This window comes from Pteropus medius, unplaced genomic scaffold, assembly GCF_902729225.1.
Source record: "Pteropus medius unplaced genomic scaffold, Ma_sr-lr_union100, whole genome shotgun sequence".
In the NCBI taxonomy this organism is placed as follows: domain Eukaryota; kingdom Metazoa; phylum Chordata; class Mammalia; order Chiroptera; family Pteropodidae; genus Pteropus; species Pteropus medius.
Genome location: NW_024350924.1, coordinates 3,057,551 through 3,074,807, shown reverse-complemented (window position 1 = coordinate 3,074,807; position 17,257 = coordinate 3,057,551). Strand labels below are relative to the sequence as shown.

General features: G+C 52.3%; 1 protein-coding gene across 1 annotated transcript in view; it reads right to left on the bottom strand.

Moving 5' to 3' along the window:
- SLC6A17 (solute carrier family 6 member 17) overlaps positions 1-16,615 on the bottom strand; it is a 44,944-nt gene extending 28,329 nt beyond the window's left edge. Inside the window, exons 1-2 of the mRNA XM_039841139.1 lie at positions 16,222-16,615; positions 1,735-2,105 (exon numbers count right to left, since the gene is read on the bottom strand). Coding sequence (XP_039697073.1) covers positions 1,735-2,020 — 286 coding nt within the window. The 5' untranslated portion in view covers positions 2,021-2,105; positions 16,222-16,615. The remainder of the gene's footprint in view (positions 1-1,734; positions 2,106-16,221) is intronic.
- Positions 16,616-17,257: the final 642 nt, after the last annotated feature.

Sequence of the window (17,257 nt, the reverse complement as noted above, 5' to 3'; positions counted from 1 at the left end):
AGAGAAGTGATCTGTGGGAGAGCAAAGGGACACGGCCACACTAGTTCTGTATTGCGCCTGTGTGTCCCTGGATGGGCGAGACATGCAGCGAGATGGGTCTCAGGATGTCAAAGACGCTGGTTGGCGTCTTCGGCAGATGCTTCTCTCCTCCAACCGAAGAACCAGGGAAAACCTGCAGGTAAGCGCTGTCCAAAGAGGGGTGCTGCAGCGAAGACCAGCCCCCCGCTTCCCGCCACCTGCCACCATCTCTCAGGCCCCAGGGCCGCTGACTCGGAGCTGGTCTCTCTACCACTCTGAGGCCCAGCTAACTGCAGCGCCCGGGGGGCTGCGGGCCGGGCGAGCGGACCTTCTGGTTAATCGGAGGTACGTTTTCATATCAACCCTCTTTGAAATCGTTTAAAAATGCGCCATCTTCTACTTTAGAAAATATAATTTAGGGACACATCTGGATTTCTTTTGATGTTCCAGTGGCTTTCAGGAGCCTCAGGTCATCGGTCAAAACAGCTAGGAGCACTGCTCGGAGCATTAGGAAACTTAGCAGCCTGGGTGACCAACAGTCTGTGTCTCAGCCTACACTCTGGCTCTGTTTCTGGCCAACCCTGAGGTTTATTCCTGGGATTTAAAACCACTGTGGTCTCGACCTATTGAGATGCATATTGAATAAGGGTTGAGATCCAGACTCAGGTGGGCAGAAAGGGTTTGCTATCCGGGCAAGGTCCTCCAGAGGGATTCCAACTCGGGGGGTGCGGGGGGCAGCGCACAGGTCCCTCCTACCTGGGAAGCAGGTAAGTGTGGTGATCGATGCTCAGGCCCTGGGGCCAGACTGTCCAGGTCTGAATCCTGACTTTATCACAGCTATGTGACCCCGAGCAAGTTACTTAACCTCTCTTTGCCTCGGTTTTGCAGTCTCTAAAATGAGGATGATGACAACGCCTTCCTCATGTGGGTTTGTTGTGCAGATTCGATGGTCGAACCATAGGATCAGTGCTTTGGTTGTTCCAAGACGCTCAAATATCAGCAGTTTCATAAATCTCAGCCTAATATTCAGTACGTGCTTAGAACAGTGCCTAGCACCTAGTAAGCATTTAATAATAATGGTCAACACATGCAATATATATATGCCTTACTGCTAAATTATATACCTGAAACTTACTGGATCTCGTCAACCAATGTCACCATAAGAAAGAAAGAAGGGAAAGAAGGAAGAGAAGGAAGGAAGAAGGAAGGAAAGGAAGGAAGGAAGGAAGGAAGGAAGGAAGGAAGGAAGGAAGGAAGGAAGGAAGAAGGAGGAGGAGAGGAGGAGGGAGAGGGAGGGAGGGAGGGAGGAAGGAGGAGGAGAGGAAAGGAGGGAGGAGGAAAGAAGCAAGGAAGGAAGGAAGGAAGGAAAGAAAGGCCAGCAGTTGCTCTTTACGATGTGTCTGTCACATGGCGTGAAGCATTCTACACGTAAAGCTCTTTTCATCCTGCCAGGGATCCTACTATTCTTCTCATTTTACAGATGAGGAACAGAGAGATGAAGCAACTTGTACCCAGAGCTGACTGGCTGGGCTGGGACTTGAACCCAGGCCGTTCCAGGTTCTCGATAGCTCTTAGCGATTCTTAGGGCATCTTACTCTGCAAGCCTGACCTCCAACCTACAAAGGTTCTAATCCTGCCTAGGGAAGGGGTTCTTTTTCACCCCTCAGCCCAGCCCATTTGCAGGGCATCCCCCAGGCCAGCAGGCCTGCCTCTTACCGCCCCCGTTTTTCTGGCACAGGTAGGGGAACCGCCAGATGTTGCCGAGGCCCACAGAGAAGCCGATCTGGGCCAGGATGTACTGCAGCTTGCTGTTCCAGGCCGGCCGGTCTTCTGCATCCAGCTCCTCCTCCGCCGCCTCCTGCTTACCGCCCGCCCCACTGGCCACGTTCAGGACACTCTGTTTGTAGTCCACAGGCTCCTCAAGGGCCAGCAGATCGGCCACCGACTCCGTGACATGCTCGCCGCTGTGCTCACGCTGGGTCACCTTGCTGTTCTTTGGCATTGGTGCCACTGGGGCCTCACGGCCCTGCTCCCAGCACACAGAGAAGGTGGGACTCGGCTGTCGTCAGCTCCTTCTCATCCGGGACCTGTGAAGCCAAGTGAGCAGGAGAGGGTTAGCTGGCCACACCAGCGATGTGAGCTCAGGTAGACACATCCAAAGCAACTCCCTAGCACACACTCGGAGCTGGTCAGTGGCCTGGAATATTGAGCTGGGCTTCCTCCCCACAGGGGTGTCCACCGAGGAGCCCTAAGTCTGCAGACTCCCTTTCCTTAGAGGGATTAACCTAATGGGGTGGAAGAGGCCACACCAGACACCAAACCCAAATCAAGGCTCATCCACGACATTGCTCTTTCCCTAGCCAGATCTGAGAGCGTTCAAGACCACGTGGTCCCACAGCCTTCCCTCCAAGGATGGTGCAGGTTGTGCCCGGTCCAAGCCCTCTTGTGTTTGTTGAGCCCAGACCACCTGGTGGGACCCAGGAAGCCAGCGTCTGCCTTCTCTAAAGTCTTTCTGTTCAAATGCAATTCAACGACCAGCAGCATCACAGGGGCTAGTTAGAAATGCAGAGTCTCAGGCCCGATCCAGACCTACTGAATCTTTTTCTGTATTTTTATAGGATCCCCAGGTGATTCAAAGAGATATTCACATTAAAAAAAAAAAAAGCTAGCGATCTCACCATGGGGCCCCCGGACACCAGGCCCTGTGGCCCCTTTAGTGCTTACCAGGCTCTGCTAAGGATTCTGGCACCAGAACCCTGTGTTTGCTCGGTGCCAACAAATCCTGGGTCATCGCTCACCACCGATATCATCTGAGGGCCACCACAGCCAAGAGCCAGTTCTCTGTCCTTTAGAGGCAGTTTTAGAGCAGATAATGTCTGCACAATGCAGGCGGGGCAACGCCCTCCCCCGTTCCCGCTATTCCTCGTCCATCTTTTATGCTTCCCCTTAAAGAAATAAAGCACCAAGGAAGTGAGTCCTTTGAAGGATCCCACTGTCCTGCTATATTTCAAAGCACCTCCTCATTAAGAAGAGGTCACAGAATTTAAAACTAAACACACATACAGCCCGGCCTGCAGTTGTCCTGCGTCTTTCTAGGGATATAAATTACCCAGTTCTACAATTCCTTAACTAAGGAAGGAGCTGCCTCTGGAAGCCACGCTCCCATCTGTTCTCTCCTCGGATGCGCCACCTGAAGGGCATGGGCGAGGCACTGCACAGCAGAGGCGTGTGTGGCTGCCCTCCCTGCTGGGCTTGACCCAGACCTCCTGGCTGACTCCGGCACACCTGACCTTAGAGAGGGTCTGGGCAGCCGGATCCTGCTAGTGAATCTGGGAGGCCTGGCAGATGGGGACAGCTGTCCATGCTGGTCCGTGGGGTTAGCCAGCTTTCCCTAAGCCAGGCCTTGGACCCCATTAGTAGGTGGCACGTCCCTCTTTATTTTATCTAAGGGGGACAGTGAGTCTTTAGTGACTGTTCCATCTCAGCTACAGTCAGAGGTCTTGGGCTCTGGAGAAACTGGGCAAAGCCAGCCTGCCTAGAAGACCTCAGAATTCCATAGAAGAAACGCATCTCTCTGTTGGGACTACACTTAATAATGGGTCAGCTGAACATCCCATTGTGTCCTGGAGGTGCCCTGAGGTGGAACTGTGTGTTTGTGGACCCTTCAGCCCCCAGCCTCCGGGGTAGCTCCTGCCTTGCCCATGCAACACAAGCAAATGGTACCCTTAGGGGCTGCACAATGGGGAGGCCCGTGTTCTTGCCCGGGCTGCCGGAATGAGCCCCTCCCCTTTTCCCAGTCAGCAGGTCCCTGTCTCCAGAGGTCTCAAATGGAAAAAGCCTAAGGTACATGTGAAGGCTGCTTGTCTAGCTACCCCGTCTCCCCTACAGCCTATATCAAGAATTTTTATTAATACTAGAGCAGGTGAGATGGGTCGGTGTCCTGCTGAAGATGGCAATCAGCAGGCTACCTCAGCCCAGAGCCTTCCCCCCCGGTCCTCTGCCTGCAGCAGGATTTGATCTGAACAATCTGCAATGCATTAGGTATGATTTACTGCTTATCATGACACAACTGGAAAAAACCAAGGGGGATTCTGCAAGTCTGCAGAATTTATCTTGATGCTGACCTGTTGGAGAACATAATTTCCCCATAAATAGCCTAGTGAGTGGCAGCTCTGGTCACCAACATGAAAAGGGCTGTGGGTCAAGGGCGGGGGGCATCATTTTAAACTACGAGGACTCAAGGACAGAATTAGCACATTCTGCCCAAGCCAGAGGATGCCACACCAGCATCACTGAAACCACAGGCATCAGCTTAATTTGAGCTTCTTCCTTCTTCTCAAGATGTCACTAATGTGCACGAGTATCCCGCACTGCGGGAAGGGGCAGGGGCCTCCTGTGCCGTCAGCTTTGCAGGATGCAAAACGCTGGTGTGAACTCGCAAGCTGAGGCACTGGGCTGGGCTGCAATCATGACTGGAAGCTGTGCCCAGTGAGTATGCTCAGGTGACAACACCCGAATCCAACACTTACCATATTAAATCCTGAAAGACCCTAGCAACATGCTCATTTTATATATGAGGAAGCTGAGGCCCAGAGAGAGGCAGTGAATTGCCCTAAACCACTGGATGAGACTGCACAGGAGGGTGGGCGTAGCAAGAAGACAGTTGTGGCGGTAAAGAACAGGGGCTTTGAAGCCAGACAAACCTGGGTTTGAGAGCTCCTGTTTCATTCATTCGTTCATTTCATTCATTCACTCTGTTACTCACATTGACACATTTCCTGAGTGCCTCTGCTCAATGTTCCTTCCCCAGGAATACCTTCCCGACCACAAAATAGCAGCCCTCCAGCTTGCAACCCTGCACCCCACTCCATTATTTCTCTTTATAGCAGGCATCACCACTGGCCCCTACATATGTCTATTTCTTTCTTTAGCACCTGGCCCTTCCAAATATAAATTCCACAAGAAGAAACATTTGGCTTATTTTGTTTGCTGCTGTATCCCTTGCGCCTAGAACAGAGAGAAGACAGTGCCTGGCTCATCTCACACAGCTGTCAGCACCCAGGTTTCCTCACTCCTGTGCTTGCTCCCTCCATGTGTTTAAAGGGGAGGTGGCAGGATCGACTTGGAACAACCTTCCCTCTCTGCACCTCCCTCCCCCGCTCCTTGAAGCCTGGAGTTTCTGTGCTGGTGAAACGTCAGCTTTGAGGAAGTGGGGAGCCAATATGTACCCAGCCAATGACCCCAAAGCGTTGCCTGGGACAAGCGCCAGGATCAGAGAAGGACCCAGGAGCGGTAATTCCTCCCTGGCCCTGCCTGTGCAGCCTGGGCAGCCGGTCATGATCCAGGAGGCTGGGGAGGTGCTGGTCCTGACCCACCACCTACCGACCGTGCAAACCAGTACCATTGCCCTGACCTCTCTGGGTTTCAATTTCCCTGTGTGTAAAATGGGTTGGTCTGGATGACCTCTGAGGCCCCTTTTCAGCTCTGCATACATGCAGGCAGTGCCCCTTGTGCACATGGATGTGAGCAAGGCATGACCCAGGCACGAGTCGTCGTGGGTTCCTCAGCCTCTCTGTCACCCGAACCTCATCAGTCTAGAGCTCGCTGGGGTGTCGTGGGAATGCTTTGACAGCAGCCCAGCTGCTCTTGAATTACCCACCAGTAGTAGCTGGGTAGGTTGTAGAGCTGCTTTTCCAAGCTGCTCGTGAGATGATAAAGTTCCATGGTACTCTCTCAAAGGAATGCCTCAATTGCTTAAAGCACAATGCAGAGGGGGTGCTGAGAAAGCCTCCCTGACAGATATGTTGCTTAGCAACCAGTGCAGCTTCCAGCTCAGAATAGCACACGTGAGAGAAGCAAGGACTGAGCCAGTGAACTGTGCATCTTCTTAAAAGAGAAAAAAAATAGCCCGACTAGGAGGCAGACGGGTAAAAATATCTCCCGCCAGAGGGCAGAGGGCTCCACAACAACTTTTCAAGCACAGCATTCCGCAATTACCTCAAGGGGGTGGAGGGCAGCTGCTCCAGTGAGACCAGGGCCAAGCCCGAGCCCCTCCGCTCACAGCAGCCAGCGGTCCTTCTGGAAGGCTGAAGTCGGCCCCCTGAGCACCCACTCCCTGGAGTCAGGGTGTCTCTCACTCTAGAAGGTTGTGCTAGGTAATTCAAGAAACAAATAAGGGAATCACTTATGTTCCAAGTCAGCCTCCTAGGAAAGCTGAGAGAGAAGCCACCATCTTTGGGAAAGCAGGCAGCCAAGGTGACTACAGAGGCCGCAGTGCCCTGCCTCTCCGAGCCCCGAGCTCCCCCTCCCCCACTCGGGGGCATGCCTAGCTGTGCTACCCATGGGTGTCTGCAGCTCGGGAAAGGGTGCTGCATGTTCTTAAATGCAAGTCGGGAGTCTGTGGAGTCCCCAGCTCCCCAAGCCACGCAGCCAAGGTCTAACTCGAGACTAATCTGGTGAGAAGGAAGCAATGTTGGGGTCCCTTCTTCTCAGAGAACCTGACAGCTTCCTGATTCCTTGCGACAAGCGGTTATGGCCCAAACTGTTCTCCTAATTACCTCAGAGCCTCTGGGTTTCCATTAAGCCCAAAACAGGTCGGACAGTTATCGGAGGCACAAATTGTCCTCTAAATTATTTTTAATTGTTTTATTGAAAGCTCTGGCTGTCACCTGGGGCAAAGTGGCCCTGCCAGGCCCTGGCCTTGACTTGGTGGCTGCTCTCCTTGGGTTTTCTTGCCCAGGACTCAGCACCATTCTCGACCTCTCCCTCCTTCGTCCTCTGTCCAAAGGTCACAGAGTCCTCTCTAATTAGATGCCTGCAGCAAGCTCCCAACTCACGTTTCTTCTAGGCCTTCGGAGGCAGCTTCTTGAAATACCGCGTTGCCCCCACTCCCACGTGCTGTGGCATTTGCAGCTCCTCCACTGCCCCCCCATTTCCCAGCCTCCGCTTCCTCTCCTACCCCTCCCGCCCGCCGCTCCCTCTGTATGAATCCCTCCCCATCCTCTGCCTACTGCAGCTCTCAGTCTTCATAGGTGCAGCTCAAGGTCCACCGTCTCGCCTCCATGACACCTTCCACGATTCTCTAAGTGAGAATTAATGTCCCTTCTCAGCCCACTCCTTGTAATACTACTTTACACTTTTCCCATCTGGCTTTCTAGTATAGCTAGTTGTTTACATGCCCGATTCCTCTTCCAAGTGCCAGCGTCTGGCACGCACAGGATGAAACGTGGCATTACAGACATTTCAGGGTCTTTGCCTTCTCACCCTCCAAGAACAACCTGCTTCCTATGTTGAAATCCTGACCACTGCCTTCATCTTGGAAACAAAGGAGCAGGCCCGAAAAGCTAACAGATCTGACTAGAGAGACGTTGAAACCTGCTAGAAGTCTGCACGCCCAGCTGGGGGGAGCTGTAATAGAGCACAGCCCTGCAGCACATGCGGGGAAGACCCCAGGACTTAGAAGCCAGCTTTGTGTTCCTTATTCATCTGAAAATAGGGAACAGTGCTTACCTACCAACTGCATCTGGTTACCACATGGACAGAAGGAGAAAGAGAAGGAAAAGCTTACCGAGAAGCCAAAGAAACAGAATGGTCATCTCTGACTCCGTCTCATCGATCCGCTGGGTTTGTGTTGCGGCTCACACGCATATCTCATCTGACACCACCTTTGCTTCTGCAAGGCCAAAACCCAGCATCTCACCTTTATATGTGCTCAGTCACTATGATATGAATGAACTGAATGAGTGAATCGATGAACTCATGCATTTTTGAGCTCCCCAAATTTTCTAGAGTCTGATATAATTTTCCAGCTTCAAATTTTTCTCATTTCCTGCCATGACATTCTGATCCCCCAAACATCTGATGCTCAAGGATGCCCCAAGTGGCAGTTTAAAGCTAAGGTATTGTTTGGCTATTGTTAATTGACTTTTTGCCTCTTATTAAGGAGCCACTACTTGTGCCTTACTTTCTCTACTTTGTAGACAGGATCCATTCTCGCCTCCAAGAAATAAACACTAGATGGGCACAGTCTTGGCCCAGAGTGTTCCAGGGGGCTGGTGGGACCATTCTGAATAACAACTCAGGCAAAGGAGCCAGTAGAATATTCTGCAGCCAGTCTCACCTTCCTGTTGCATTTTCTAAGCATGCTCTCTGCAGTTGGTATTTTGTTTTCTTAGTCAAGGAGGAAGAGAAGCAAGAAAAGGGGCAGATGGTCCAGAGGGGGAGGAACTGGCACTGGAAAATGTGGGCAGGGCCAGTGCAAACCATTTTACCGCTTCATGTGGGGGAGGGAAATTCGTGTGTATAGGGGGCATGAGCAAGAGCAGCAGCTGGCTGCCCTACAGATGCATTAACCTTGCACTAGAATTTAGATGCTGAGGGAACTTCCGAAGGCAGAGTGGGTGTAGTAATGACAACAAAGACAACAGCATGCGAGTGATACTTCATGGGGGCCAGCTCCATGACGGCCACTGCGTGGAGGTGCCATTTTCTCCTTTAATGCCACCAATGACTGTACGAGGTTGGTACCACTATTATACCCATTTTACAAATGAAGAAGTAGCGTCTTAGAGGGTTAATTATCTATATTTCATTGAAAAGTCCTTTGATGCTGGTACTTTCTTGAACTTACCAGAACAGAAAGGGTCAATGGAAGGTTTTTCACCCAGCTAGGTCTCCACTGCCTCCTGACCAACGGCTGATTTGAGACGTGGTCGTTTGCACATCATATCTTGATTTTAAGATGTGACAATATGCAAAAATATGCATCTTAAAATTGATGAAATAAGGCAAACAGTCAAAGAGTGGAGGCCCCGAGTCCCCACCAACTGTCCAACTCTGGCACATGACTCTCCGCCACGAGCCTGTCACAGAAAGGTCATGGGTTTGGATTCAGGGAAACCTGGGTTTGAGTCCCAGGGCCACTTACTAGCTACGAGTCCTTGAGAAAGCACACAACCTCTCTTGGTTTCAGCTTATGGACCTGAAAAGATGGGGATGAGGCTCCGACCTCATGGGGTTGTCGTGAAGATAAAATGAGGTAACGTGGGGGGCACGCCATGAACCAGCGCTGGCTGCCCTTCATGTGAAACCATAGGGAAAACGGGCTCAACCAGAAGCAGAGGTGCCTCCGCCCACAGGCCTGCAGTGTCCTAGAACTGATGTAGAACAAGCTCGTGGGTCTTGAGGACATGGGGGCTGGCGGGGGATGCAGGAGCTCAGTGCTCTGACTGACTTCCCTCTTCCCTCTTGGTCTGAAGGAGAATGGAGCCCAGAGACTCCTGTGAACTAGAGATACTGCTGAATATGGGATTTAAAAAATTCCTCTCTATATTTTTTCTTCCTTCTCCTCTTCCTTTCTTTCCTTTACTTCTTTCAACAAACATTTACTGAACACTAACTACAGACCAGGCCCTGTTCTAATATAGCAGCCGGTATCCCTTTCCCGTAGGATTTATATTCCAGTACAAAGGGACAAATAAAAATCAGACAAATATATAATCAATAGGGTATAGACAAGCATACGCTATACATATAATATATATAGATAGATGATAGATTGATAGATAGCAAATAAATATATAGCATAAAATAGGAGAGAACAAAATGAGTCAGGGATTCTACAGTATATAGCGGGGTTAGGAAAGCAACTCCAAATAAGACCTAATGAAGTGAGAAAATGAGCCATGTTGATATCCTGGGAAAGCATTCGGGGCAGAGGGAACAGGAGGTACAAAGGCCCTGAGGCAGGACAAGCTTGGTGAGTTCAAAGACCAGAAAGAAGGGCCCTGTGCCTAGAGCATCCTGAGCCAGGGAAGAGTAGTAGGTGCTGAGAGAGAAGGCCAGCTAGTGCCCCAAGCAGGCAGGACTCACAGGCCATGGAAAGGACTTCTGTTTCCTTTCGAGGCTAACAGGAAGTTGTTGGCAGTTTTTGATCAGGGGATGACTCTACTACAAGTGAAGAAACAGGGAGGGAAGCTAAGATGGTGGTGACCTGGGCCAGGCTGTTAGATGAGGTTTAGGTTTTAAAGAAAGATAAAAACAGAGGACTCCAGGATGCTAAAGGGCATCCAGACAGGTAGAAGATCCGTGAGACTGTCCCAATTTGGAAAATAAAATGTTTTTAAAAATCAGAGGTGAAAATAAAAAGCCCAGGAATGATGAGTGAAGGCCTTACTCCCTCCTTCCCTCATTCACGGGAGACCCATGATGGTGACAGATGGGTCTTCATAGCATCTGCCCAAATCCTCTGACCTGGATTTTCTTAAAGCTGCTATTTTCTCTCAGCTCAGAGAAAGACAGAGGGATCCAAAGGTGGCCAATTATCTGAGTTACCCACCAGACTACTGAAGAGCACTTGAAGGAATATAGTGATCAGAAACCCTTAATTACAGTCCCAACATGATGTCTCTTTCCTGAGAACCAGAAACGTCGGTGTCTCTTTCCTCACCGGCCTTCAGGGCCGCTTTGTGGAGGGGTGGGCAGAGAAGCGCTCCTAACGGGAGCAGGTCACAGGACAACAGAGATCAGAGCGAAGGGGCAAGCATTTTTGGAAGACCTACTATGCTTACATGTTATTCATCCCCCTCCCTCCAACAACCTGGGATAAAAGTAATTCTCATTTTACAAATGAAGAAGCCTCGGCTAAGGGAAGATAACTATCAGGTACGATATTACCCAGCCATGAAGTGAAAGAACACAGATTCGAACTGTGGTCTCCCCAAATCTGCAGCCCATGTTCTTTCTAGTGTACTAGTGCTTTCCAATCTTTTGCATGTCATGGCACAGGAAGAGCATACTGGTATGGCACGCTGGGGTTCACGAAGGAGGCTCCACCAACCTAGGCCACTGCAGGCTACTCCAAGGGATGAAGGCATCATCATTTCTGGGCCACATGCTACGCATCTGTGGCACTGGTCAGGAAGTTCTCCATGCTTTGTTGCAAAGCGATTCTCCTGAGTCTCATTCAGCAAGTCAACCCTGGGACACGTCCATCCACTGCTATTTCTCTCTCAAGCCTCCTCACTTGGCCAGTTCCTTTTCCAAAGCCAACAATATAAAGCAGTTCGGGGAACTGGTCAAGGAGGTTCCTTCCATTTGTTCTAAAGGAGTCCCCATGTTACCAGCAGGCAGGTTGTCTCAGCGGTGTGCCAGGACCGCGGACAGCGCCCACCAGGCATTCTGGGAGCCAGCATGGAGTTGCCCAGCACAGGAGCACCTGCTCTCCTTCCTTTAGAAGAAGGAAGACAAGGTCCATGTCCTCACTGGATACTCATCAAGCAGCCCCTGATGAAGCCACTCCACCAGGTGACTGTTCGCATCTCTCGAAAGGTAGCTTTATCCAACAACGCACCCCACCTGGAGTAGGATTTTAAACCACGGGAGCCCAGGAGTCTTATAATTAAAGAGAAAAAGCAACCAGCAGAAATTTGGGGTGTGGACCAATGAATTCGACTTGCGACTGAAAAAAAATAGGTGGTAAATTAGTGGTGCACAGAATCCAGCAGAAATTCTAATTAAACCAGTAATTAGAAATGATGGAGTACAGCGAGCGGCCGCTAGTCATCTTCAAATGAGCCACGAGTAGGTTCTGGAAGGCGGAGTGGCAACTCAGTGGGACAAATGCAACTGATGAGGTGACCCCAGGGCCTAGGAGCTGGGGCGTTACTTCCTCTGGCCCTATGCTTACCTCACTCTCACTCCACAAGAAAACGCAGAGCAAACAGGGCTTTGAGTCTCACCTTCCACGTTAGGGACTCAGGCTGCCCACAACTCACCTGACTCAGAATTATTCTCTAACAAAATGTACCTGGTTCTGAACATGAGGATGATGTAATACGGTAATCCGTCTCGCACCTGAGCTCATGTTCTCACATGTGAGTTTTCTGTACACCGTGAATATTTCATTATATATTTTGAAATACCTGGACTTATCCATGAGTAAACAATGTTTTAATTCTTAACATTACTCATGGCAGGGGGTGGTGGGGAGGAGAATTGTCGAAGCACTGTAACTGCACAGAATGGCTGCCTACGGAGCAACGGTTTCTGAGAAGACCTCTTCGTACCCTCCCGGGGTGGGGCGAGCACTAATGCTTACATTCCAGTTACCCATCCTCGCTTCCAGGAACTTCTCGCTGAGATCAGGGTGGTCTGGGGGTGCCAGGAGGCTGGGACAGCATGAGCCTCTTCCTCCAGGGGTAGCGATTTCTCAGAGAGAAGAGATGGAGGAGGAAGAGGAAGCAGGTGCCAAGTTTCCCAGAACAGCCAAGGACACGAAGGTGAGAAGAGTGGCTCTCTAGGGGACAAGACCAGGAAGCAAGCAGCATCCCTCTGAGCAGCACATGCCAGCAGCTGCTGTACATAACCCTGGAGTGTTAGCGGTTTTGCTCTGGGGTCGCATCAGAAACTGCTGTAAGTCCCTGGCACACTCTCCAGCAGAGAAACCTGACACACCAGAGCTCCTACCGGCGACTGGACATCCTGATTCTGCAGATGCAAAAACCCTCAGGGCAGCATCGTCTGCTCTGACTCTTCCCTCACTGCTTCCAGCCCAACCCCCGACTTAGACAAACTTTAAGGAAATGAAGTAAGCGGAGGAAGAGGTCAGGAAGAGAAAGACGGATGGAACAATAAAGTAGCAAGTAGGAGCCTGGGATCTTCTTCTGGATTCCAACCCACCTGGAACCACGCACCACAGTCCCAAAACCTTGGAGATTTAGGTATGTTCATTCTCGATCAAGTTCCCACTGGAGGCTCATCTCCCCCTTTCTCAGGATACTAGCTTAAAGAACAGGACCCACAGGTTAAGACATCATCTGGGTAAATGCCTAGGTGGTCGGTAAGCATTTATTGAGGATTTATTATGGAGATATATAACATAGTGGTCAAGAGAAGGAAGTCTGGAATCTGACAGACCTGAGTTCAAATTCTCAGGTTCCCACTCACTAATTGGGTGACCTTGAGCAAATCAGTAAACCTCTCTGAACCTCAAGACTCACGTTTGTAAACTGCCGAGAGCAGTATCTGTCTCCTGGGATTATAGCGAAGATCAAAGAGAGGTTGTATAAATAAAGCACTCAGCACAGTGCAAAAGCCTCAATAAAAATGTGAATATTGTCACTGTGTGCCAAGCATGGCGTGAGCTGCTAGAATCCTGAACTATACTCTCCTAAAAGCTCACAAAGTAGGCATTTCCCCACAGATCACTGTCCCACCTGAGTTCGGGAGCATGCACTTACACAGATCTACTCGTGGTACTGTGCTTTTGACCTCTGGAAGCCTGGGACACCAGCAGGGGCAGGCTGATGGAAAAGGACTTTGCAGGGGCTGAGTGACAGTTCTGGGTTCCACAGCACTCCAGATGTATAGCTGTGAGGACTTCTTGAAGCCCAGCCTGGGAACAAATAATAACTCAGACCTGGTTCTAGGAAAGAAGCCCAAATCCATCTTCCATTTAAACTACTCTGCTGCTTATCTTAGCGGCTTTTAAGGGATTAATGATGAATTGCCTGGCTGCAGCAAACCCGGACAGGAAAGGAGCGTGAGGGGAGGGAAGAGGCACAGGAGAAGGAGCCTGCTCCTCAGAAGTCCTCTCATCTCTGTCTCTGGTATCCTTAAATTTGCCAGATCCAATGGGAAGGGTGTCGATTTCTGGGGTGCATATGCCCCCCCACACACATACATGCACACACACACATTTCCAGGAGTAGAATGGAGTCCCCTGGGTCAGCGTGGCCTTTTTTTTCCTGCATTGAGGATCCCTTTATTTCCTCGTCTCCTGAGACACACCTTAGCTCAGCGCCAAGTCTAGACACATCACAGAGGAAGGAGCAAGGAGCCCAGGACCTTCGGGGAAGACGGGGGACATAGTCCTTTCCTCCCAGGAAAGGCCAGCTTTGCTTCTCCCGGACAGTTGTCTTGCAGCTTCCAACTCCACTGTGGATAGGACAGGTAGAGAAGGCGACGGCAAGATCTGACCAAAGGGCAAGGACTCCTGAAATCCCCCCAGCAGGTGCTGCAACTTGAGACCAGGCCTCAGTCATGAACAACAGGCAGAGTCTGGCTGTCCATGCTGGAGTCTCGCTCTGGAGCTATCGCAGACAGTCAAGGGCACCCCCGTACCCCCAGCCCTGCTCTTACTCTCCTAGGGAGAACTGAGGGTTGGAAGTAGGTCAGTTTGAAGCCGAGTTATGGGTCCTTTTCAACCACATGCGAAGCCCTGCCACTTTTGTCTCCACTCCCTCTAACACCAAGGGCAGGGAGAGAAATAATTAGCCCTGGTTAAGGCCCATAAAGAAAGGTGGGAACTCACAGTTAATGAGCATCTGCTCTGTGTCTGGATATAATTGACAATCAGGGGTGCCTATGGTGCCTTTGCCACACTGGGCTCAGAATGAGCCTATGACAAAGGCACCATAGGCGCCTTGTTTTTCGACTAAAGAAAACAAGTCTCCAGAGGTAAAACGACTTGCCCACTATCACCCCACTCTGGCACAGGGCAGGGCACTGGGCCATTCTCGCCACAATCACAGAGCATCCCCCGAAGCCTCTCCTCCACACCCTCCCACAACCTGACCCTGCTCACCTTCCCGGGGGTCAGAGCTCTAGCACCCTTGCTCAGGATCCAGGCAGCTTGAGCTCTCTTAGCTCACTCCGAGGACTTGCCCACCTCTGGCCAGTGGCTCCCAAACACTGGGAACTCCAGCCGTCCTTGCTCACGAGTCCTGGTACCAAACCCCATTCAACTCACAAGCAGCTGACACAACTCTGCATGTGACTCAGGCCAAACTCTCTCCAATCAGAGCCAGTGGGCACGATTTGCCTCTTGCACTGAGTCACCCTCCAGGCTGAGCTGTAGGGATTCGCTGAAACTCACCACCTACTTAGCCACAGCTGCTCCATCTAAGAAAAAGCCAGCAGAGGAGCTGGAGCCTCCAACTGTCCCCATGGATGGGCCATGGCCAAAGACAATCAGGTGTGACCTATAAGCTCTTCCTGCCTAGGTGATGGGTCCATCTCACCAACGGTAGGATAATGTAAGCACAGCGAGAGATGCAAGAAGCTCTCACTGTTAACCTCAACGCACTGTGACCTTGTTCTCCAGACACCAATCAGTATGTCCAGCACACCCTAACAGGATTTAACTAAAGTTTTGGTTGAAATTACAGGATCTTCTTAGTTGCTGGCCGTTCCTGTAAACAAATGCCCTCAAAAGAATCTTCCTAACTCCCCTACCCAACCCCATCTGCTTCTCATTCACAGCTACATTGCTCCAAAGGTAGCTCTGGTTTAGAAATATCTAATCTAAACAGCCAGTTAAATATTTGATCAAATTCTTTAAAAACGAAAAGAAAAACAGAAAACTCCTCTTAACAGCGACTGGGTCCTGTAAGGTGGAGTGGCCTCTGAGCACTTAGAGCCTTGACAGGGCTGTTTGAGCTTTAAAAGGAAACACGAGGCTTCCTTCTGACGCCGCAGCTGCGCCCCCAGAGAACTGCGAGCATCGCCTGTGAGTACCGTGTGCACAGGTATAAATGTGGCAGAGGCCTCTCTCCCGAGACGGCGCCCTCTCGCGACCTGCACCCAGCGCACGTCCTCTCTCTCCGCCCTGCGTTCCTAGGTGCGCTTCCCTCGAGGGAGGATGGGCTCCCCGCTAGCTCCAAATTCAGCGAGAATCAGCCCCAGGATTGGGAATTAAATATTCATTTTGGGCGCGAGTGCTCTGCTTCTCCTGCCAATGTTATTGTCAAGGTCACGGGCCTGAAGCCGAGCAGCTGGGGCTAGGGTCTCTAGCAGAGCAGGAGTCTCCTGGCGCAAACTGCGCCCTGGGCGCGCAGCTCCAGGAGGCGAGACCCGCCCGGCCTCCTCCACTGTCGTCCGCGGGCACTTGCCTCTACAGGTCTGCCCCCATTACCTCTGGAGTTCTTGGGCCCATCTGAGCCCCGGAAGCCCGATGTCCAGCCCGCGAGCACGGTGCTGGGCACTCCCGATGCGCCAGAGGAGCGCAGGTTCCCGGGCTCCGTCGCCAGGCAACGGAGGCAGGAGCGGCTGGAGGAGCCCGGGCCCGCGCAGGGCCGGGCTGATACCCAGGCAGCACCGCCTCGCACCCCGGTTCTTAGGCCTTCAGGCTGGGGCGGGGCCGGAACAGCTAAAGTTGCGATGGCTGGCGGGGTAAAGCCAAGTGGGGCGCGGCCCGCGACTCACCTGTCCCGCGTGGACCGTTGCGCGGACTCGGCCTCTGCTCTCCCGCGGAGGAGCTGCGGTCCCCGACGGGTGGCGGGCACAAAGCCCCCCCGCCCCCCACGGACAGCTGGAGTCTGGTGGCAACGGACACTGGCCGGGGCTGGGAGGGTACCCGGAGCCGCGCACCCGCGCACGCGACTCTGCTCGCTCCTCGCTCTCTCCCTCGCCGCCGGTCCCGGCCCAGCCCCAGCCCGCGGCGCGCTCCGCCCTCCGGAGAGCGGCCCGGGGACTCGGGTCCCGCGGCAAAGGGAGCCCGTGGAGCTGCGGGAGCTGGGGCCGAGTGCCGCCCGCCCTGCGCCCTGGTCGCGCCGGCTCTGCGGAGCGGAACGGAGCTGGGCGGAGCGCAGCGCGCACTGTTCCCTCGCTTTCGGAAAGGCCACCCTGGCGGCGGGGCGCCGTGACGCAGGCTTGACTCACGCGCGGGCCCGCGTCAATGCGAGGTTCTGGGGCTGCGAGGGAGGCTCTGATGGCCGACGCAGGCGGAGCGGGTGGGCAGGGAGAGGAAGAGGGGCTGCCCAGGGAGCCCTAGGCCTCACATTTTCACCTTTTCAGGCTCATCTCTTGCGGCCCCTCCTCATGAACTTAGTCCCATCCAAAGTGGTTGTTCCCCCTGCCCCAGTCACTTGCGCCTCCGTGCCTTTGTTCCCTCTCTCCTCACTTGGAATGCCTTTCCCGCTCCACTGTCCTTCCGTCTTACCGTCCTGCAAGACCATTCCCTGTGCGGTTCAGCTCTTGGATACATCACTCATCTATTGGGCTCCTCCTGTAGGCATGGGCGGCAGGGGGTTGATAAGACCACAGAGATGATGGATGGTAGGGAACCTCTGGGAGAGGCAGAGCGGGGTTTATCCACATAGCCACAATACAAGGCAGGAAGACTGAAGTCCCTATAAGAGGAGGAAAGTGGGGGACCGTGAAAAGAGAGGAAAATTCTGACTGCGCTCTGGGCAGACCTGTGGAGGGCGTGAGACAGGATCCTGGCCTCGAAGGGTGGACA